The sequence below is a fragment of the Chaetodon auriga genome, chromosome 13, assembly GCF_051107435.1.
Source record: "Chaetodon auriga isolate fChaAug3 chromosome 13, fChaAug3.hap1, whole genome shotgun sequence".
In the NCBI taxonomy this organism is placed as follows: domain Eukaryota; kingdom Metazoa; phylum Chordata; class Actinopteri; order Chaetodontiformes; family Chaetodontidae; genus Chaetodon; species Chaetodon auriga.
In genome coordinates, this window is record NC_135086.1 from 20,346,890 (window position 1) to 20,370,999 (window position 24,110).

The following is a 24,110-nucleotide window of genomic DNA, read 5'->3' on the forward strand; positions in this document are numbered from 1 at the left end:
AGCCAGACAATACTCTAGGTTAATGAGATGAGATAGAGCAAACACAAATGAGTATCAGCCACTGCCTAATTTGTTTTGCTTGCAAATGGGGACAATCTGTGATTGCATGCTGATCATCATATTATACTGTCCACATCTATTTGGTCATTTACTGCATGTCCCTCACTGGAAACAGAGACAGGCTCAATTGATAATATCGTACTGATGGTGATATTTCATCATTCCCCGCAGGCACTGGGAGAGCAGAAAATGGAATCTGATTCTACATGACTTAAATGATGCCATCTTTATGGCCAATAAATCCTGTTAGAGCAGTGTAAAAGATAGGCTTTTAATTTTGATATTACCTCATGAGATGACATGACCCTCTTTACTCACTGAGCAGTGTAACAGAGCTCTGAATTACATTACTGGAGACATGCAGACCTTTATAGCAAAGAGTTTTCTTGATCAATATTTTTTCATCATCATCAAATAATTTAATTTTTTAAATAATGTAATACTTTTCGCCACCCCTACCCTGTTTGTTGCAAGCTTTGCTTCTACTAAGGTAAATCTTTAAATCCTGGTGACATATAGTTGCATTTTTACAAAAGGTGCAGGCATTTCTTTGAGCAGCTGCTCACTGCACCCAACAGATAAAAGCAGGAGTAAAAAGCTCATTTGAAGGGGACTATTTTCAGCTGTGGATTGATACACATTTGCTGCTTTAATGAGAATTTGTGGCATGAGGACAACATATGTGGGATCGACTCAAAATAAACTGCTTATGGAACATCTCATCCAGTGCAACATTGTAGCCCACTGATATGTGAGGGATAAGGTGTTTTATATCAGGCTTTGACTATGCAGGCATCAGTTGTTAGTAGCATTGATTGTTGGGTTAGGTCTTCATAGAATTTGTTGACAGAAAGACAGACAGAAGAGCACTGCCCTTTAACTTGAGAATTATAATGATAGGATATTTATCCTACTGTTGGTCAACTGTAAGCCAGTGGTTTTCAAACCCCAAACTATGCTCAGCTGTATTAGTTTATTCAAACTTGTCTTGTCAATCAGTGACCAAGCTCTTTATCAAGTGGACTCAGGGACCATCAGAGTTAGTATAGGAAATAAGCTACTTATGGTTTTTCTGCCCAGAGGATCAGATTGGAATTGAAACATAGGAGTAGCCTGTGATCCTCTCCGCAAAGAGATGAGAGCATGACTGGGTGCAGGCTAAGGATTTCATCCCTCTCTGGCACCAGGGTGGTTGAAGGGTTGTGGATGTGAGCCAGTTAGTGGCAGATGGGTGATGCAGATTCGAGCTATGGGCAGGGAAACCAGACATCTCTGTGAAGTAGCAAGTGCTTGGCCCTTGGACTAGACTGCCTTTTGCAATGCAACCAGCTCATTCTTGTAAACAGAAATATGACAGCTTTAGATCTGTTTAGCAGAAAAGAATTCATGGTGTTATCCCACGATAGCCATACTCAGCTCGAAACCCTCTCGCAGTGAGAGTGAGTCTAAAGGTAGCGATTCAGAATGGAGCCGATGTCCTGTGTGTAATGTGTTGAGACTGTGAATGACAGCTCATGAAATCCCAGGAGACAGTGATGTCATCTAAAAATGTCACCCTGCAACGTTCTGAGTGGAGGGGTTCTCATTATCCGTCCACGGGATGATTTCCCTCATCCCCTGGCCCTCAGCATGCTGACAGAACTTCACAACCTAGCTCAACTAATCAGCCGTTTCCAACACTTCTTTTTATTCTTGGATTAAGTTCATTGTCAAGTTCAGACCTCTTTTCTCGAGCATCTTGTCTGTGAGCAACAAAACAAAAGTAATTAGTGTCTGTCTTTGCTACAGGCTTCTGTAGCTTCATCTAATCTTTCACAAGCATACATATGCATATGTACCCAGAGGAGCGGATAGGAGTTAATGAACTATGAGGCTTTAGAAAGGGCTACAAAGAGAAACCACAGTGCTCAAGAGGGTTTGGAATGGCCCGATGGCTTGTCTTCCACACTATAATACAATGCACATCTCAAGTCTGCGCGCTTAGCTGCTGAGACAAATTGAATCAACTCTTAGAATAGTGTCTGCTTGTGTAATGACAAGTGCAACTGATACACTTAGAACAAGTGGGAGAAGGAAAATGATGTACCCTTTCCCTGAAACAATGCATGTCTCCAGTAATAGATTATGACACAAGTCACAGAGGAAGCAGACATTTAGAAATTGCTTAGCTTCTCATTGTGTTTATGAAGGATGCCTCTTGTTTCTGAAGCAGCTGTCTTCAGTCACCTTAGTAATCCTGTCTGCTTTTTGTCCTGGTGTATTTCAGGGTCAGTATCTTGAATATGTTGTGATGTGCCTCAGCGTTTAGAAATTGATATTCCTCCTTTCTCCCCCCTCCCTTCCACCCACCCCCCCAGGTTTGCAGACTCTATTCGGGGGATGCTGAAGCTGATCCTGGTGCTGATGCTGGCAGGAGCCTCACTGTCCTCTACTTGGTTCACACTGACGTGTCTGAGCAGAGTCACTCACCTCCCCTCCACTGCAGGTGGGTCCACAGTAGCATCACTGTCAAGGTGACACTGCATATGTGCAGTGCAGCTGATACACCCCACAGCCAAACTGAATTCATTGGCAGTTCAGGGTTATTTTTCGGCTCAGTTTTTGGGAAACACGGGACAGTCCACAGGCCCTTTATACACCCACTCCCCCACAATTTAAAGAGACCAAAAATTAAATATAAAATAAATAGAGTTCAAAATGGGTCACCTACAAGATTTGTGTAGATCCAAGAAAAAAACGTTTGCATACCTGTAAAATAAATTCCCCAGATTTACGTGATAGCCCCTGCAGGGCTGACAAAATGACGTTTGATTACCCTCTAAAAGTAATACTTAGGTTCAAACCATTCAAAAATTGATCTTTGTGCATTACGTCCATAAGAGGGAAAACCAATACAACCAGAGACATGCTACTTGTGTATTATTTCAACATAAGCATGGTTCATCACTCCAGCAGAATTTGAATAAAAATGCCTTTCCAAGCACACCCAAAGTAAACTGAAAGCTGTTCGTGAACTATTTGGAGAACATGCATGGTGTTGGTCTCTTTTGAAAAGTCGCACTCTGAAGTTTTATCCCTGGCAGTCAGAGTCACTGTAAGTGCTACTGGCATTGAGCAATAGAATTTTGAACACACTGAATTTTTAGGGTTTTTTTTCTGGCTGAATATTTTTTTGTAATAAACACCTGCAGATGACTGTGGTTGGGACCTTTTGCTGGAAAACACAATGGGACCGTAGCGTGAAGTCTTACCGAGTCCCATTTCAAATTTGATAACAAAATCACAGAAAATGAAAATTTGACACATTTTTCTTAGGGTATGTCAAAGCGCTCTCCAAAAATGGCAATTTGGAGACTTCTACTTGAAACTAAACATTGTGCACATAAAAACTCAAGCTGCATGATAAAATAGATACTTACTTGTCTAAAGCAATATCTTCTCCCTCGAGAAACATGGCCTCTGCCTGTGAGTCAACAGCAGACATTTCGCTGTCCTCCTTCTCCTGCAGTTCTTCCTCAGAGTCATTGCTTCCACACCGAACACATCGCCTCACCATTATATCCTGTGAATAACTGTACTCAAACTCACTGTAACTCACAAAAATTCAGATTTTCGCTATTTCACGCATGGGCATACAGACCGTTATTTGCGTATGAGTCCCTTTACACATGTTCTTCCTTGTTGTAGTTGGAAAGTTACACCATGAAGTGGCATATCCTCGTGTTCAGAATTTCAGAATTCTGGAAAGCATCCCTGCAGAGATAGACCCTTTTGTTAGCAAGTAAGACCCACTTCGTTTAACTAGAAACAGCTGTTCTATCGTTCTTACCAGAATCCACCGGACTCCATTCACAGAAACAGCATTTTATCATTGTAAAAGCACTTCAGTCAAACGCGACAGACAGAAAATATAATTGACCAAAACCTTCTTGGTTGATCTTTCCATCGTTCCAACAATCATCACTTATTCTGGTATGGGCAAAATAAACCCTTAATTCACCAAACTGGGAGAGGGTAGACGCCAGGGAAGCAGCGGGGAAAACAGCTTGTTGAACCGGAATCTAACTTGAGAATTAATTTCACTGGACATTATGACCTTGGGGAGTCACATGTGTTGAATTGAACTAATTACTGGACAAGAGGTTTTGTGACTTTTGTCCATCATTCAGTGCATTCATTTCTTTTTTTAATATTATTTTCACAATCAAATGTTTGAATTTTTTTTTTACAATTTGAGTATAAATCCACACCCGTAATGTGTTTGACTATCCTTTGTGGCTGATCTAGGTCATGTGACTATGTGGGACACAAACAAATTATATTGTATTATCTATAAAAAAGTCATACATAATTCAACCAGTATGGACCCTCAAACACCCTCAAAGCTTAAAGTCAGCCATGTAGTTACTGTTTCATTACAAGTGCACAGCATACAGAGCCAAATCGCTAAAAAATGTCTCACTTTCCAAATACTTACTTTGGTACATATTCAGCAGAACGAATCTATTTGTAGACGTCAGTGATAAACCCATTAGGGACTTTGAACTGGACTCAGCTGCCTTTTCCTAAGCCAAACCAATAAGCATACCAGCATGTCGTTCAAAGCCACTGATTCCTGCCATCATCATCCATCATCATTCTCTCGGCCCTGGCACTGCTCTCCTCACGTCCTCATATCCCAGACACTGGCAGTCTGCAGCAGCCGAGCTGCAACCTTGTTGATCCAAGAAGCATTTCATATGAGAGGATGGTGTGATACTGCACCAAAAACTGCCACTGATCACACCTCATCACTGTGGTGTGATCAGTTGCGCACACACAGATCAGAGTGATCAGAAATCTTTTAATATTTTGAATATAAATTGTCAGTGGGGTCAGTTATACTTTGTTATGAACAAAGTAAACAGATATACCACATTTATGATTGTGTGGGTGCATTTGTGGTAGATATAAAGATATAAATAGAGAATATTGTGGATTCAGCTTTTATTTCCCATGAAGAATAATCACTTTTTAGGTCGAAATGGTATGTTTTTTGAGTGTGTGTATCTATCTATCCATCCATCATCCATAATATATATATGTATATATATATACGTGTGTGTGTGTGTGTGTGTATATATATATATATATATATATATGTACATACACGTGTGTATATATATATATATATATATATATATATATATATATATATATATATATATATATATATATATATACACACACACACACACACACACACACACACACACACACACAGGCACATACATACATACCAAATCTTTCAATAATGAAAATAATTATTAGTTCAACTTCATTACAAATCTGATTCCCAAGAAGTTGTGCAGAATGTAAATCAAAAGAGAACGCAGTCATCTGCCTGCTCCATCCTTACATGTGGACTGAGCCTTTGATACTATCACCTGTTACCAGTGAACCTGCGTGTTCACCTGTGGAATGTCCCAAACAGGTATTCTTGGAGGCATTCCACAACTTTGGCAAACATTCTGAATGAGCATATATGTACACAAACCAATGAAGCTGATGAGGTCAAACATTAAATAGTATGTGTCGAAGAGGATTAACAAATTCTCACATTCTGTTTTGTTTTGGAATCAGGGTTGTGCAATACGATCCTCTATATAATTTCTAAAGCAAACAAAAACATTTTCCTCTCTTCAGGCTACTGAGTTATATCCCAACCACCTCCACTGCTGTGCTCACGATGTGTTTCCCTCCTTCAAGGGATATCCTACTGCCTTCTGGGAAATAGGGCCAGATAGCCTAATTCAATAACGTGAGGGGAAAAGTGTAGTGGTTGAAGCGGCCTTAAGTGTCTGATATCAGTGCTTCATTGGGGTTGAATAAAGACGAGCAGGGGAGAAGGCTGCCAATGATGGCTGCGTGAGTGACTCCTGGGTTCCCCGTCACAGGCAGGCGGGCAGGCAGGCTCGCAAGGGCCCTCAGAGGCACTGTGATTAAAGGGACGTGCAGGCTAATGGGGAGCTCATTTGGACCAATCTGCTGTGATAAGGGAGATGGAGGGTGCCGTGATGCTCCAGAGGTGATGGCTTAATCTCTCTGCACATCCACTCTAATACACATTCACACATTTTACTCCAGGTCCCAGTCAAAGGACTGCGGCTGAGAGTAGATCCCACACTGGCCAAACACACTGAACTCTTTGATTGCACTGCAGACGAACACACGCATAGAGAGGTTAGGTTTTCATCACTTTTGGGAACATTACATAGACTTACATCCATTTCCAGAAGACCTAGCCTAACCATAACCATACCCACTACTTGCCTAATCTTAACCTTAACTCAAATCTTCACACTAAAATTTATTGATTTACATATTGGGGACATGCATTTTGTCCCCACAAGTAAAGCGAGTTCCCACAATGTGACTGTGTAAACAGATTTATGTCTCCACAACATGAGTAATACATGGCCACGCACACACATGCACACACACACACACACACACACACACACACACACACACACACACACACACACACACACACACATTTGACACAGTTGTTCCGCAAACCTCTGCAAAAGATGACCCCTGCAATGTTTGTTGTGGGAACTAGATTGAGCCAGTCTGCACATCAGAATTTTCAATTTAAAGTTTACCATCCACAATTTTTTTTTTCACTTCATTCAAGAAGTTCTTGCACCCAAATTAAACAAGCAGCAGCCAGCGTGAAGAGTAACATTCTTGTCATGCCTGAGGAGCAAATGAGACAAGCTGTTTACTATGTGGACATCTGCACATTTTGGCAGAATCAGAATCAGAAATTAGATTTTAATATACTGTAGAATCCGTGAAATTAGTTATATCTTAATGCCAAGCATGCAAGTAAACTAAAAACAATTGAACAAAATTGAAATTGAATGGCTGTCACCGTGCTATCAAAAGTTTCTCGTGAGACTTCATGCCAGACTGGAGTAAAGACCCTCCTTATGGACGGCTGCGTATCAAAACTCAATACTTTCTTGTCCGAATGTGTCCAGACTATCAAATCTGCCATTACCGAAGGTGACATGGGATGCTTGGTCAGATGTGATGAAAACATTGGAAGCCAGAAACACACAGTTCAAAGGACAAAGCTGACATATTCAACATGTGACACTGCAGACCAGGTGAAGGTCATGGTGGACACCTACAGTATTTTGGTTTTGTCTCTGGTAAACTGCCACCATAAGGGGTGGTATTCTAAATTCAAATGTTATTTCAGGATGAGTCTTAAATCTTAGTGCTGCGGGAAAAAAATGGTAGAGTAGATGGCTGTGGAAGGGGGCATAAATCACCACTGCTGCTCCATAAACTTGACCAGTGTGCCATCCTTTTAAAAGAGTAGCTCTGAAGGGATTTGATACCTTATTAAATCACAGTTTCCAGTTAAACTGTGACTTACTGTCGTTCTGCTGTTCATTTTGCCCCTTTGCAGCCATCCTGTACACTTCCTGCATCCTGGTGGGCATTTTCATCAACAGCAGCGTGCCAATATTCTTCGAGATCTTCATCGAGACCGTGTACCCGGTCCCTGAAGGCATCACGTGTGGAGTGGTAACTTTCCTGGGGAGTCTGGTCACCGGTCTGCTTCTCTTCTTCCTCACCTTTTACTGTACAGGTAAGATAGCGTGTCTATAAATGGGGAAACAGTGAAAATAACTGAAAATGAAATCTCTGTTGTTAGTACAAAATATAAATGCATTTGTTCATCCGTTTGTACTGGACCCACTCGTGCTTATTTAGTGTCGTGTGGTCAGGGTAACGCCACTTCAGGACTTCTTTTGTGTTTCTGACCGCTGTCAAAGGAAAAAGTCTAAATCCTCTGAAGTGTTTACTTCATTCAGAAGCTTTCTGCACCCCTGCCGGTTTCTCCCACCTCCCGAAAGCCACAGGCTCCATTGTTTTCAAAAAATCCATTTGAAGCCCTGCAGATGCTGCCGATAAAAGGCGTACAGTGGGAAAATTAGGTTACAATGCAATTGACACATTCAGCACAGAGAAAGAAAAACTCCCTATTGTAATTTAGCCTCCGATTTATTTTTGAGTTGGCTGCCTGGCAGAATTTGATATAATAATTTAGGCCCACAGCAGAGAGGACGGCATGTCATCTGCTTCTCTTCAGCCACTGCGGCTTTCACGGGAGAAAGAAAAATCCCAAGTAAACTTAGCTCACTCATCTATGTAAGCGCCTGCATGTGTGAGGACTTTTTTGTGTACACATGTGTATGTTGGTGTGAACTCAGGACAGTGTTTTGGTTCATGAGTCCAGCGCTGCTTTGAGATTTGCCCACCTGTCTTCGTTTTCATTAACCTGCCCTGTAAGTTTGGCTACATCATGACACCAATCGGCTGGAATGATGGCTCCGCCGCTGACACATCCTCCTGCCCTGTTTGTCTGAGTAAATAAGAGATATATTTTCAGACCTTCGTAAATATTCATGAGAGTCATCCTCCTCCGCCAAGTCCTTCTGATAGCTACGAGGCTACTGACAGCTGCTGCCTGACAACTGCATCTTGATCCTGCCTTCTGGGTTGTCTTGCCGGTGCAGGTGGATATGAGTCTTTTTTGACCCGATCAGCCATTGGACCCGCTAACAAGTATGACAGCCAGGACACAAGACCTGCTTGTCTTGTCGAAATCAGCAGGTCTTAAACATTTAGGTGACACATACCCACATACATATACAACACTTTTTTTTTTGATTGCTTTCCTGCCAATGTGGCTTGTAAAGAAGAGAAAGTTGCCAGCGACTGCCAACAAACAGACGTGTGGTGCTTAGCTGGCATCAGACCACAAAATAAGCAGTAATTCAAGAAAGTCATATCTTATTTTATAAATCTAAATTTAGAGCCTGCAAATACTTTTTTTTATCAAGGGTACAGTAAGTGGGATAATCTTAGATTTAAAGTTTGATAGATTTAAGGCAGATTGCAATGCTAGAATTTAAAAAAATATAGCTTGAGTCTTGAAAATTCTGTTGAATGAGCCTTATTTCAAGAGGGTGTAGCCATTAAGCGGACCTCTGTGGCAGGACTACAGCTGCCTTTGCACTGACTGGGTTTCACGTTTTTCGTCAGGGCAACTGAACTGAAATTCCACATGTATACAGGTTTGGCTCAATATGTTTAGCAGGTAGAGTTTGAAGGGTTGAGAATGAAGCTGGAGGGATGTTGAGTGGATTAGTTGATTTTAGTTTTTGTTATTGTTACAGTGCAGTAGTTGAGGGATAACTCCAACTGAAATGAAGCTGTTTGAAAATTGTGATCCAGGCCCCAAATAATACATTTGAATTGTCTGAAGCGGTACTGTGTCAGTGAGGTGATAAATCATAGATTAGACAGCATGATACCAGGTGTGGATGGTCAGATAGAGCAGCGGCAGACCAACACACATGCATGCACACACACTCAAAATCACCCGAGTCCGACTCATAAAGAATACATGATATATCCTCAGCTTGACACTTCCTCGTCCTGTGCTGAATGATTGACTGTTAGATGTTGCAGGTGTGTGTGTGTGCGTGCACACCTGAATGCCTTGCATGTTTTGTGTATAGCATGTGCATTTTGTGTGTTCTGTGATCAGCAGGAAAGTATGTGCTTGTTTTTGAGTGCGATGCCGACACGTGTGTGTGCGTGTGCGTGTTTGTGTGTATACTATGTATGTGGGCGGGTTGAAGGCCGTCTGATGTGCTGAGATGGATCCTGACAACTTCCCTGCGACAGCCGGAGAGAAGATCAAGCTGAGATGATGGAGGCTTTTGCTGCTCTTTTCTTCACTTCCCACCCTGAAGTCATCTATTGCAGTGTGATGCATCAGAGCCTCCTTGTCAAGAAGTTCTCACTGCTGTAGGCTTGCAGGCATTGTAATGTGAGCTTGTTGTTACCTACCATCTACTTGCAGAAAGTGTCTGTACTTACCAAGTTGTTGAAGTCTGCTGTTTCTGCCACAGTGGCAGGTAACCAACCAGTGTTTGCAGGTCAGAGCTGTTAAAACAGGGCGATAAATCAGTGGCTCAGTGTCCTGAGTTTGGTCATATTTAATAATAGCTCTGGCATTATTCTATATTTTTGTCATTGTCAGCAAATCCCATGAAAAGACCAAAACCAACAAAGTGTTCATCCATCTCTCAACACTTGCTAACTTCCCATCCCCGCCTGTGGATCTCAGTTTCAAGCCCAATCATTCCTGAGGACAAAACTCCGAAAAAATGGCTCACAATCATATAGTTTTATCTTTCATCAAAAGGTTCAGCAATTTCCCTAAATAGCTGAGCAGTTAAATTGGGGCGCTATTATCTGTGTGGCTCACTGATAATAATAATAAACTTTATTTGTATGGCACCTTTCATGCAGGAATTGCAGCTCAAAGTGCTTTACACGAAAGAAATCACCTGCTCCAAGTGGGTGCTTTACATAAAATAGACAGAATGGATATAAAAACAATATAAGATTGAAATAAATATTAAAATCTAGGGGTAAATAGAGTAGAATAGGGATAAGGAGTCTATTAGGACGAAGCTCTAAAAGAACTCTTCGTCTGGTATCTCTGTCTGCTTTCTGTGGTTCTCAGACAACAGAATCTTTTTCCCTCTCTACAGATACTGATAACAGAATGGACATGAAAAACAGATAAAAAGTGAATGAAAAATAAGATGGAATAACGACAATGCATCAAACCAAACAAAGGTAAAAATAGTGGAATAAGGCAAATCACAGCATAATATGATGAAGTATAGCTTAAAATAGATTACACACAATGCATAAAATCAAGTAAAGTACAGCATTTTAAAAGAAATGCAGCAGTGTGTAAGTGCAAGGCAAAGCACAAAAGTTTTATCAGGAAGTCAGAGCTAGTGAAAAGCTGAAGTGAAGAGATAAGTTTTTAGCTTTCTTTTGAAAATATTCAGTGAACTGCTTCCCTGATATCTGGAGGTTGTGTGTTCCAGAGCTTCCAATTTTCTGTCAGCTGTTGCTGGAAACGTCCAATAAACCAGCAGCAGATGATCACAGTGTTCTTGAAGGCAAATGTTGGTTAGCGATGTAGCTTGGTCCTCGTCCATTAAGGGCTTTGTATACGAGGCGGAGGACCTTAAAATCAATCCTGAATGTTACAGGAAGCCAGTGCAGAGCAGCTAAAACTGGACTGATGTTTTCTCTCCTCTTGGTTCTGGTTAATATTTGAGCTGCAGAGTTTTAAGTGAGCTGAAGTCTCAGTGGTTTTTTTCAGGAGGCCAGTAAATACTGCGTTACAGTAATCAATTCGGCTTGAAATAAAGGCATGAATTAGTTTTTCAGCATCATTTTGGTTTAGAAATGGTTGTACTTCAGTTGTTTCTAAGGTAAAAAAAATTAAGTTGTAGTCATCTTGTTTATGTGGAACTTGAATCTTAGATCTGAGTCTGGGATGACACCAAGATTTACCCTCAGATTTAATCCATGGAGTTAATTTCCAACGATGATTAAACATCATTTCTCTCTTTGTTTTAGAGCCAGCCAATAGGATTTCAGTGTTGTCCTCATTTAACTTCAAGAAATTATTGCTCATCCATTTATTTATTGCCAGTTTGTAATGGAGTCTGCAGCTGCAGCATCATTTGGTTCAGCACAGATGTACAGCTGTGTGTCATCTGCATAACTATGGAAACATACATTGTGCTCTGTAATGACATCACCAAGTGGCAGCATGTACAATGAGAACGGTAATGGACCAAGGTAGCTGCCCTGTGCAACCCCAAAACAGATGTCATGTTTCTCAGACACATGATCTCCAAAACTGACGGAAAACTTTCTCCCTTTGATGTATTTTTGAAACCAGTTTAACACCCAGTCAGACAGACTAACCAGCTGTTCAGGATGATTGATGAAGATATGATGGTCAATTGTATCAAACGCTGCACTTAGATCGAAGAGGACAAGAACTGAGACCTTATTTTTTAATCAGAATTTAGTCTGTGGTCGCTGATTGTTTCAGTCAGAGCAGTTTCAGAGCTGTGACTGAAATTCCTCCAGAATGTTATTTTCTTTGAGAAAGGAGTTCATTTTCCAGTATTTTACCAATGAATGGAAGGTTGGATGTCGGCCTGTAGTTGGTGACTGCATTACTATGTAGGTTGGGTCTCTTTAGTAAAGGTTTTGCAGCAGCTGTTTTAAACACATTGGGGAAGATGCCCACTTACAGAGATGTATTTATAATTTTCAGGAGATGATTTGACACACTGTCAAACACCTGCTTTAAAGAAACACTGTAGGTACAGGGTCAACACATGAGGTGGAGGAGTTAGACTCAGTGACAGTCTTGCAGATGGCTACATCTTTTTCAAAGGGTTTGTTGAGCTCATCATGCGTTTACATCAGCAGCAGTGCTGGCTGTGATTGATCTTATTTGTTAGTGAAGAACGATGCAGGTTCTTCACAGTTTGATGCAGAGAACTGTGGGCGGGTGGCGGCGGTGCTGAGCAGCTGGTCAATAGTGGATAATAATATTCTAGAGTTCCCAGCATTCCCTGTAATTATCTTGGAACAGTAATCCTTTCTTGACAGACATATTGCTTTGTTGTAGACAGTCATGACTTCTCTGTATACTGTTGTTTAACCATGAGGAGATTCTGTCAGTCAACCTCTTTTTAACCTTTAGTGGAGCAACAGCATTTAAAGCAGGTGACATGGTATTGTTGAAATGTTCAACCAAGATATATTAGCCAATGAGCTGATATTAAAAAGAGCTAATTTCAGCTGTAGGGCTTCTGTTATAGGAGACCAGACTTACTGTGGCTCAACATTGACCAATTTCAGATTACTGAGACAGGTTCAAGATGGTCTGTGATTGCTATTAAGTGTTTGACCATGCCACCAGCTGTCAGAGATCACCGGTATGTTTGAAGAAGTGGCATGGCTTCTGTCCCATTTCTGATGGACATCTGAGTGATGATGGCCGTGGCTACTGTTGTTTAATAGTTCACCAATTTGACTGAGCGTCAGTGTGGCAGCTTTCACTAACTCCTTAATAGGGGATTGTTTTTGTTGTTGAGGCTGGGACCCTGGAGAAAGAGATGGCGGTGAAGAGAGGGAGGAGGGGTGTTTGATCCCTGACTGGGACAGAGACATCCTCTGGATGCCTTCTGTGATGTGAAGAAGAGGGTCGGTGTAGCTCTGCCTGTGCAGGCTGACCTTGGCACTTATCTGTGTACTGTTGTGGTGCCAAGCAGTCTGCAATCAGTGATGTTTGGGTGTACTCCATCAGGCCTGAAGCGTTCTTTACTGATGTGTTTTTAATATGTTCTGGCCAACAATGGAGCACAGTGGCACAGAGGAGTAAGACAGATCAGGCTTTGGATACACAGACTGTATTTGTTCATTAGATGAATTCATTGTTGGTCTTTTTATGAGATGTGTCGATAATAAAACAATTCAATATCATCATCCTTATTGTTTAAATGTTGTGTTTTGTCGCTCTTCAGGGTGTCATTATAGTTAAGTGGTTAGATATTCTGGCCTTAATTGACTCTTCTCAATACAATGAACAGTAACTCAGACATGCTTGTTTAGTCGCCATTCTCGCACTGCGTTTCCTCAAGTAATCATAGTGATCCCCACAGAGCTCAGCTGACCAGTGCTCTCAACATACCCTATTCTCAGCAAATTGTAGCTCACCACAGATACACAGTATCCATATCTGTGTGGATTGAAGGTATTTTGAGGTCATTTAGAAACAGCATTGCCATTACATCATGTGTCTATCAGAGAGAACTAGCAAGTTCATTTATCATCTGTAAAACGTCCCACTGGTATGCATAATAACCAGATTAATCCAATATCTTTTTTATGTTGTGTTTTTATGTTTGACAAAATTATATAGACAAATGCATTGTTGTTAGATGTTTATTTGACTCTCAAGGATCAATATCTGTATCAGCGTTAATTTAATCCTCACACCTTATCAACATATATTGATTATTATTAGCTATTCATGTAAATCCTTTTCAGTGTCACCCAGCGCTAATTCTTATCATCTTATTATAATCTTATAACCATTTTCTCAATTGAATTTGCAGATAATTAACTCAATAAAGACACTTGCACAATAACAGTTTGTGTGGTAGAAAATGGATTTTCAGATTTTTACCCTCCTCTGCTCTACATCTACCCTGAAAGTCGCCCTGGATGTTAAAACACTGAGATTACTGAACTGAAGTGCACATTTCCTGTCCTGTTTGGAAATCAGCTGTATTCTGTTCTCCTGAAGAGATCACTCCCGCGAAGATTAATTTGATTATTATGTAAATTCACCTTGAAAGTATTGTAGTGGGTCGTCTCATTACTCTAATTTCCTCTCTGTAGTCTCATAATGGATGTGGTAAATAATATGCAGGCTTCAAACCTGATAAATTCTGCATGAGCCTCGTCTTTTCAAAATCCTTTTTAACTCCTGATATTGAAAATATCAACCCCGGCCTTTAAAGATTTCCATCTATTTCCAGTTTCCAGTTCATTTTAAGGTTTTCCTTTGGGCTGCCCACTGCCTCATTACGCATTCTGAATTATGGCTCTCTTTCCCTGCAAGCAGAGAAGCGTTTATGAGTTTACCTCCTTGTCCTTTTTAATATCCACGAGAGGCCGGTCTTGGTTCAGTGAGCCCTACCTGGCCTCTTGACTTTGTTGTTGTGTTTTAAAAATCCCCAAAGTCTCTGAACCATGTGACTCAGACACATGAATGGAGCCCCCAGCCCATATATCTCTGCTTGTCGCTCTTTTTCGATTTCATCGACTGTGTGTTTGTGTCATTTAGTGCAGTGCATCGGGCGGAATACAAAGCAGCAGAGAGGTATTGTGGAGCAAAAGAGCCTCAAAGGTTTTGTGGTGGAAGTAGAAGAGGAGGAGGAGGAGGAGGAGGAAGATGAGGTGGGAGGGGAGGGGTGGCGTGGCGTGGAGTTTCTGTTCATCTGTGAGTTGTTAGTGTACTGCATGGGGGGGAAGCAGGCGTTATTCAGCACGGAGAAATAATTGCCACAGTTCTTTAGTCCCAACAAGTTTTTTTTTTTTCCCTTTTTGCTAAACTTTGCATTCTCGTCTGAAGTGAAAATGGCTTTGCTGTCTAACTTTTTCAACCCCCCGTAAAGACTGTGGAGGTGTTTAAAAAAAACAAAAAACAAACAGCCTTTCTTTGTAGAGTTCAGACACTCCTGAGAGAATAAAAGCCTTTTTCATTTGCTGTTTCTGTAATTTTTGAGTTATGAGTGAAAAGCAGCATTGGCAGAATAAATGAACAGCTGTACATTAGCTCAGCTCACACACCTGCAGAGCGCACACACACACATACGCTTTGCAGTCACTACAGTGATCCGGTGTGTTCAGCAGCCTGTCGATCCACAGTAAATATTTCTGCATGCATCGTAACGATGAAGCGGTCATCATTTTCTGATGGATGACCTTGATCTTTACACAAAGCTCGTCTACGTAAGGAGAGCTGAGCCGCGTTCATTGTAATGCTGCATTGACCTCAATTAAGACTGATTAAGGCCATAAGATTCCTGCTGGCCCATGTCTCTGTCTTCATCTGTAGCACCAATGTGCTGACAGCAGCAGCTACAGTAATTGGCTGTTAATATGATGAACTGTCCATGTTCACACTGATGTCCCCTGAATATGATCACACCGTCACAGGGAACCTGATATAGTTAATGGCGCCGGTGATCAATTGAAAAGTCGTTTGTGGCTGCTGTCCAGTTGTTCTGGTTCAGTTAAATCTTAACACAGCAGGTTGAATCACTCAACATCCTCTGCCTTCATCACCTACTCCTGCCTTCTACTGTGTAAATACTCAGTTGTCCATTTATTTTAATCAAAAAATGACTACAAATTCAATAGTTTGCCAGGATTAAAAAAAAAAAAATCACATAAATAGATAAAACTTCCCACAGTCATCGACCATATGTCCACAGTCACACATCTTAGAGTGTTCTTTGCAGGCTCAAAATTTGCATAAATAAAAGAGAAGGAGAGAAACAGTGAAGCCCCACTGAAGGAATTGTGATGCGAGGCAACGTTTGCCCCCGTTCATGTGTTTACTGATGTGAGCAAAGGCATTGTGGGATTCCAGGCAACGCAGGACTGATCAGTGATGCAAAAAGAAAGAAATGGTTAAAAGTTGAGCATTTTCAACTTCATGTAAATGAGGGTGGGATTTGTCTCGAGGCTCAGCGGGGATTCGCAAAAAAAAAAAAAAAAAAGTGATGCAGTGATGTGACAGAAAGTTTCGTCCTCACCTGCTGTGGATGAAAGTCTGTGGAGGAGATTGTTATTGCAGATTCTTTATGCTTGTCCCTCGCCTCCAAGATTACAGATACAAACAGGAATCAAGTGCTGCTTGGCAAAATATCACCTAAGTTGTCCAAGAATGGCGTAAGTATCCTGTTAACGCAAAGGCAAAGGCACGGTGAGCTTGCTTCCAGTGGGACTTCCTGGAAAAAATGATGTACAGAAGTTTGGATGTTTCAGTTACAGATTTATAGTTCTAAATTCGGTAAGATGGGGAGAAAGGAAGGACAAAAAGGAGAATTTAGTCAAAAGGAATCGTCTACCAGCTCTTCGGGCCCCGTTACCTAACAGACATTCACTATCATCACCCCCTTCCTCTTCAGCAACTTAATTATCAGCCATTTAAACAACTCTGCTGATTAATGCAAAGTGCTTCAACAATCAGTATGAAAGCCTAATCATCAATTAAAACAAGAAAAAACAAGAGGGCATGACAGACTAAAATAATTTACCAAAGTATAGGAAAGAGAAAGTATTTAGAAGATACTAGTGATTTTTATTAGTCTGAACTGCTTCAAAGCCAGTAGTCACTTTTAGTCCTCAGTCTGGAGTTTAGAACAAGTATCTGCGGCTGTTCACTGTGTCATAGCGAGTTTTCAGACCTGCAGCCCATCTCAAGCCGATATGTATATGTGTCCTTAAAACAGTGATCATTAAAATCTAATAACCAACTTTAAAGCAAACCAGTAAACTAAGGCCCCAAGTCACTTCTCTCTCCTTCCTTTTATCTCATTACTCTAATCTTCTCCTTTCATCCCTCCTCCTCCTCCTCCTCCTCCTGAGTTCTCCTCCGTTTAGCCAAACTTTGCCTGTGTTTCCTCCAAACTTTGCTCCAGACGTGTCCTCAGGGATCAGAGGCACGCAATTGAGCCGCTTGTCCATTTTTACCATATCACCTGATTGAATTATACAATTACCTAGCTCCCCATTAGCATTAGTTCAAGGCTGCCGGCCCAAGCACACACGAGCGCACGCACACACACACACGCACGTACACACACATACATCCACAGACAAACACACGCACACACACACACTGAGTGTCTCGAACTTTAAATGGACAAGTGTGTGTCGGGCGTACATGTGAGAAAGCGAGACAGAGTGAGGCGAAGAAGACGGCAGGTCAGATAAACACAACTCCATTAACCCGCCTCCACGCCGGGTCTCCTGCTGTCCAGCTCACACAGCCCTGATTAATGAGGCTGCTTCAGGAGTCTCGACTCGCTGCAAACACCTCACCCAATCCCTCAGCTCCCTCTCCTCTCAGGCCCCTTCTCCACCTCCCTCATGCCTTGATGTATCCTTTGCTTTCATCCTCACACCTCTTACCCCACATTCTTTCTCCTCATAGAGGCGGCGCAGCATCGAGCACACAAAGGTTAGCACCTCACCACCAAAACTCATATTTTACCGCAAAGAGGCAGCGCCGTGCAGTCCAGGAACCGGTCTCTCCACGCATTGATCGGCCACTCTCTAGGCCAGGGCAGCTGATTGACGACATTATGAAAAACTGGGTGATTGGAATCGAAGTGGAGTCGGCAGGAGTTGAGACACATTGTGCTGGCAGGGCCCCCGGGGCTCCACTACGTGTTACGACCTGATTTCTCTATATTTAGTCTGGCTCGTTATCAGGACCCAGGCAGCTGCGTGCTGCTACCACATCCTCTGTCCTGGCTGAGAAGCTGGCCCGAGCAGCGCAGATTCTGTTTAATGTCTCTGTCCGGACAAAACACCTCAAACATCCGCATTTCGTGGGGCTGCGATAACCAGCTTCACAGCGATGGGCTATTTGATGCATTTGAAAGAAGGAGTTTATTGATTTGGGTTTGGCCCCAACTCGACGCTTGAGTCGAGGTGTGCCTGCCTGGTCATGCAGGCTGCATGGCGAAAATCTTGAGTGTGTGTATCACAGAGGCTGAACAGGAAGAAGAGGCTATTTGTCTGTGTGCTGATGAGTTAAGATGCCAACGGTTCAGTGCAGCTGCGAGCTTCCCATCTGCCCTCCAGATTCAGCATTATTGCAAACAGCCAGAGCACCTCTCCTGTGGTTAATGGAGCTTGAACAGTGCAGAGAAAATAGAACACCTCATTCTGCACTATGTTTAGGTTCAAGTGTAGGTCAATGATAATGGGGAACACTGCCAATATCATTGAATTATTCAGAATCTTTATGAAAGACAGCTCAGGAGGCTGTTCGTATTTTCTCGCTGGTATGTCAGGAATCCCTATTGATTAGCCATTGGTTCTATATGATACTCATAAATAATTCAATGTTACTTCATACTAGCTCGTATTACCTTACTGCATATATGCTGATCACTCATTTCATTATAGAGCACGTGATCATGTGTCGCTGTCGCTTAGTGCTGAGGCAGGGTTTAACTCAGTGGTCGTTTCCTGGTCAGATTTTGAGTCGGCAAAATCTGCATCAGCCAATATGTGCTTACTGTACATCCACCTGCTGAATAATTTATTTTGTGCGTGTTTACACTACTAAGGAAAATGAGCTGAATGTTGTGCGCACAGGAAAATATATCATTGTATATCGCTGTTGAACCGTGCTTGCAGGGATTTGCTCCCATTCAGCCAAAGGAGCAGTGGGTGAGGAGGTCTGGCATACAGTCTGTGCTCCAACTCATCCCAAAGGGTTCTGGATGGGACTGAGGTCAGAGCTCTGTGGAGGCTGGTCAGGTTCTTCCACACCAAAGTGGGCCTGGTTGATGGGCCTGGTTGCATGGGTGTATTGTCACATGAAACAGGAAACTGTTCCCCAAATGGTTGCATTGGTGTCTAATATATAGTTGCATGCTGCACAGTAGTAACAGGGACCTACCCCAAATTATAAGACAGCCCCAGACCTACAGTAAACAAAGGGACAGGCCTTTCTGTATACATTTGGCCATCCAATGTATAAAAGGCAAACACATGAATAAAGACCTCTTACAGTTTTACCCTAACATGCCTCTTTCTCTCTCTTTCTCCTTCATCCAGACCTGTCGTGGTTGAACTGGTGTCTCACCGGCTCCTGTCTGTTCAGCCTGCTCCTCATCCTCTTCTTCAGGGAGTCTTACGACCGCCTCTACCTGGACGTCTTTGTCTCCGTGTGACACTGCCGAGGACAAAAATGGGAGAACTTAATCACAACAGACTGAATAATCATTCTTGCACAAACACGAGGAGAAAAGGGCAGTGAAAGGAAAGTGGGAAAAGCCCGCGCTCTTTTAAGATGTACGATTTTAGGATTTAAATGTATATATTGGTAACTGTGGTGATGGATTGCTGTTGTATGGCTGCTGAGAAGAACCAAGAAGCGACTCTACACCGATGTTTACTCTGATTAACAATCGACTCGATGCCATATGACTGTCTAACACACCGTTACCTGTTTTTATTTGTCAGTCTACCTTTGGAAACAAACTTTTGTTGACGGTTTAATTCTGGTAAGCAGGCACAGCATGACGGACTGAGAGAAGTTGTTGTTTACAGACGATTTAATATTTAACATTGTTCTCAGTGTCGCCCCTGTGTCGCCCCCCGCGTGGCTGCTCGGTTCACCTTCCTCAAACATGTCTCAAGCTTGATCAACACTTACGATCTGGATGCGACTCCGGACCAGCATCAAGGTATCGGCTGCCTAACGAGGAATGAAAGAGTGATAAGTAGACAGCTTCGTCAGCCAATCAGCAGGCCTGGCTGTGCTGAGTCGAGGCTAAACGAGCGACCTCCTGGCCTTTTAGTGCTGCTTCAAACTGCTGGCTGTGACTCACTGGGGAGACTTAACTGGCCCAACACTGTTAAGTGACCTGCGATACTGCCTGTCATTGAGAGCCAGGTACTAATATTATGTTTTATCGCTCTCTCGAGACGAATATTATGCAAAAGTTATCTACCAGATTCATGATTGGATGCTGGCCAGAGATGTGGGCCAGGATTGGACAAACCTGTGTTTCTTTACCTGCCAATGAACTGTTCATCTGAGTCCACTGAGCTGTGACACCTTCACATTTCAGAAGTTGTTCAGCCTATTTACGGTTAATTGTGTCGATTTCTTGGAGATTTGCTTTTTAATATAACTCAATGATGTTAATTTGTTTTTTACAGTTTTTTAATATTTGTTTTCCTCAGCAGCCTGCCAGTATTTATTGGAAATGTTTCAACACTAACACAGCTAACAGCTAGTCTCACTGAAACAGGATGTTTTGTGGTGATTTTAACCACAGCTGAGGCACACTGAGGGAGATTATTTTATTACACAGGCATGAGGATTACGTCGCGTCGTAATTGCCAAGCTGCTCCTACTCCAAAGCACCAGCAGGTGTCTCTGCGCCTACTGAGAGTCTACTGAGACAAAACCTGAAGGGAAAAAGAAAAGGAAGGTGCCATTTTCTTAGATTCCTTGACTGATAAAACTGGAGCTGTGACAAGAAACCAGTTCCAGATCTGGAGGGACACAACCACAAAGACACACCCAGGCAAATGAAAAACATCTGTCACTTGAAGACATTTTCTGTTCTCTAACTTGTTCATGACTTGTCTTTGTGTCTTTGTCTTGCACAGCAGCTATTAGAAGTGTTTTAATGTGTTTCTCTCTGGGGTTCGAGGAGGCTCTGTAATGTGTTCCTTGGTGCTTGTTTTTTTGTTTTGTTTTTTACTCTCCTTGTACAGAAAAGGTTGTCTTTTACCTTTTGACGTGTTGCCTTAATTGCCCAGTGCAGTGCGTTCAGCCTCCCTCTCTTCCACACTGTGACTCTTTTGTGTGTATGTAATGGTGAAGGTCATGCTCCTCTGTTCCACAGCACACACTCTGTGGTTTCTCGGGCTTTGGGTCATAACTGTCCTTGTTCTGTGGAAAGGAAAAAGAACAAATGTGACTGTTGAATATTTCCTGCACCTTATTGAAATAAACATTTTAAGAATAATGCTGCTGTCATGACTGAGCTAATGAAGGTTAATAAACGTACCTCTGGATGCTGTAGCAGTTCGACAGCAATCTTTGATGTTGACTGCATTCCAGAGTTAATATGTGATTGTTTCTGTGCCTCTTTAGCTTGCCTTAATTCCTTTTTCTTGCATTAGTGGTGTCCTATGTTTCCATCAGAGCCTCCCATTCAGTGAACCTTCAATACGGGACACTGACTTGTTGCCTTTGCAGGTGAGTGTATCCTGCACTGTTCACCCAGTGTGGATGTGACCCTCTCAAACACTCATGAAGCTAAAAGTCAGTGTTTTTGCGTCATGGCAACTTTCACATCCAGTGTGTTTGAGCACAGCTCCAACACAATGCAGTTAACTAGTTTGCTTCAGATCTGTACTCAAAAGTCAGCCTTTCTTGTTTCTCTGGATTATTCTTTGATTTCCAGTGATGCTGTATTTTATTTTATATCGCTCTTCCATAAAGTTGGTGGGCTTGCAAGACACAGATTTTAAAGAGAATGGTCAAAATCAAGGTAGCAGAGGCTGAGACAGGCTGATGTTTAGTCCCTAAAGGTCAAGCTCTTAAACCATGGATGTCACGTTTCCCATAATGCAGCCAGAAGGATCTTTTCCATTGACCCTGTCTGTCTGGTAAATGCCCCCATCTTTCAAACTCCACCTCTTGAGTTTGTAGCGCAGACATCCTGTTAGAAAGTGAATTTTCTCTCTCACACTGAGATAACCCTGATGACAGGACTGTTTTCTCACACTACACAAAAGATAGATCATAGAACTAAACTGATCTTGATGATGAATCGGTGGAGTTCGTCGTGAAAACTGCAATTAGTCATTTATTTGACACCATGATGATAACTTACTGTATACACATAGTTGAAGAGTGCGACTGAAATCTTAGTTTACTCAGTTTAATTGTTTTTGTATTTATCTGATGGCATATGAAAACATTGATCTGTTACTCCTGCTTACAAATATATAAACAAACATTTGACCGCATCAGAAAAACCATGAATTTACTTTAACTTGCTTTAGTGTGGTTCTGCGTCATTACAGACCTGTCAGCGGATGTCTGATTGATGGAAGGTCTTGAGTTGTGGGTGTTTCTTTTTACATTTGGATCGCCGACTGTGCCTTTAAGCAGTACATTACATCACTCTCTGGTGTGGCCTGAACTCATTTGCTGTGTTCCTTTGGCAGCACAGTAACATTTTCGCACATCATCCCATGACAGGAGTAGAGGAAGCGCTCAGAGGACACCTGCATTCTATGAAATCTCTCAGTTTTCCTTCTTCTGTCATTTTTTGGATACACACATACACAACATGTATGGCCTGCAGGCATGACTCACGATTTAAAGCCCTCCGTTCAGTGCCTGCATGCACAGTCCCCTCCTCCTGGTGGCCCAGCTGGAGATGAGCTCATGCGCTGTTGCTGGCGAGAGAACCAAGGTCTCTGGGGCGAGTCCGCATGCAACAGACTGTTGAAGTCTTCAGTCTGGTTCCAATTAGTATCAATGGCTGCATGTGTGAACTTAAAGATGCTGAGATTAATGTCACCTCGTCTACAAAATTATTCTGTTCGTGATCCCTTGAACTGGTGCCATTCAAGCTGGCAGGGACTCCTGACCTCAGCCAAGACTTTTGTCATGCCTCAAATTCACAAATGACATTAAAAATAACTCCTATTTTAAATGAATGTGGCCCTGCATAACATCCGATCTGATGGTTTTGGGTCTGGTGTGCCTCATATTACTGCACAGCAGTTGTAAGCCAGGCCTCCAGGAATGTAAAATTAATCCGCTGTTGGTTTCTAGTGATCTGTTTAGTTTTTGAGGAGCTGTCATATGTTTTAATCACAAATCCTAGAGTGAAAGAAATGTGCTTTGTTTTGGCTTTTCAGTTTATTGGCACAGTTTCATCCTTTTCCTCTTCTCTTCCAGCCTCTGTCCCCTGTGAGCTCCGTGCACTGCAATACAGCCAGAATCTCAGAAATATAATATAAAGCCAACTACAAAAAGGCTAATTCTGCATAGAAATAAACAATGTAAACCTGCCAAAAGAGTAAACAGAGTAAAGCTATTAACCGATACATTTTATTGTGGGTGTGTTTGTTTATTTGCGGTGTTGGAAATCCAAGAATTGGTCCCAAGGAAAGGTTGTTGAGTTGCTTCAAATGGTCGTCAGCCAAACGCTCTGAGCTGTTTGTATGAAATCGATTGTTTTTCAATGAAACTTTATAACAAATTTGGAATGGTTGACCAAAGAGCCATTGTTGTGGCATTATCTTAAAGAGGTCCCAGAGGATTTAAATTCATAAACAAAAAAAACAAATCTCTTAAATCAACCTTTTAATTCTGCAGCAGAATCCATATAGGCTCTGCTGATCTATTCCATCCTTTCCACAGAAAAACATGAGGCGCAGAAACACAAACATATCCGAACGTGATTCACTTGTCTAATCGAAGGATCACCCAATCAGATCTTGAAGGGGACTAAAGCAAATCTCAAATTCACGTCAGAGACAAAGAGAAGCTGCAGGAGGCACCAGCCCGCAGCAGAAACTTTTATCTGATGTGGAAATTACAACAGAGAGGAGGCACATTGTTCACACAGAGGAACATTATTAAAGAGAAAACACTTCTCTTTTTTTTACAACGAGGCCTCAGTGTAAGCAAATACACTCAAGTTCCCCAACAAGCAGGGAACAAAAGAGGTGGCTGTGTTTTCTTGTCAGAGGGAGATAAGGTAATGATGCATACATTTCCCACTGTT

The 24,110-nt window shown here is 42.0% G+C and overlaps 1 protein-coding gene across 1 annotated transcript in view; it reads left to right on the forward strand.

Annotated features, from left to right (window-relative positions):
- slc49a4 (solute carrier family 49 member 4) overlaps positions 1–21,326 on the forward strand; it is a 49,281-nt gene extending 27,955 nt beyond the window's left edge. Inside the window, exons 7-9 of the mRNA XM_076747725.1 lie at positions 2,418–2,545; positions 7,526–7,708; positions 19,399–21,326. Of these exons, the coding sequence (XP_076603840.1) occupies positions 2,418–2,545; positions 7,526–7,708; positions 19,399–19,514 (427 nt within the window). The 3' untranslated portion in view covers positions 19,515–21,326. The remainder of the gene's footprint in view (positions 1–2,417; positions 2,546–7,525; positions 7,709–19,398) is intronic.
- Positions 21,327–24,110: the final 2,784 nt, after the last annotated feature.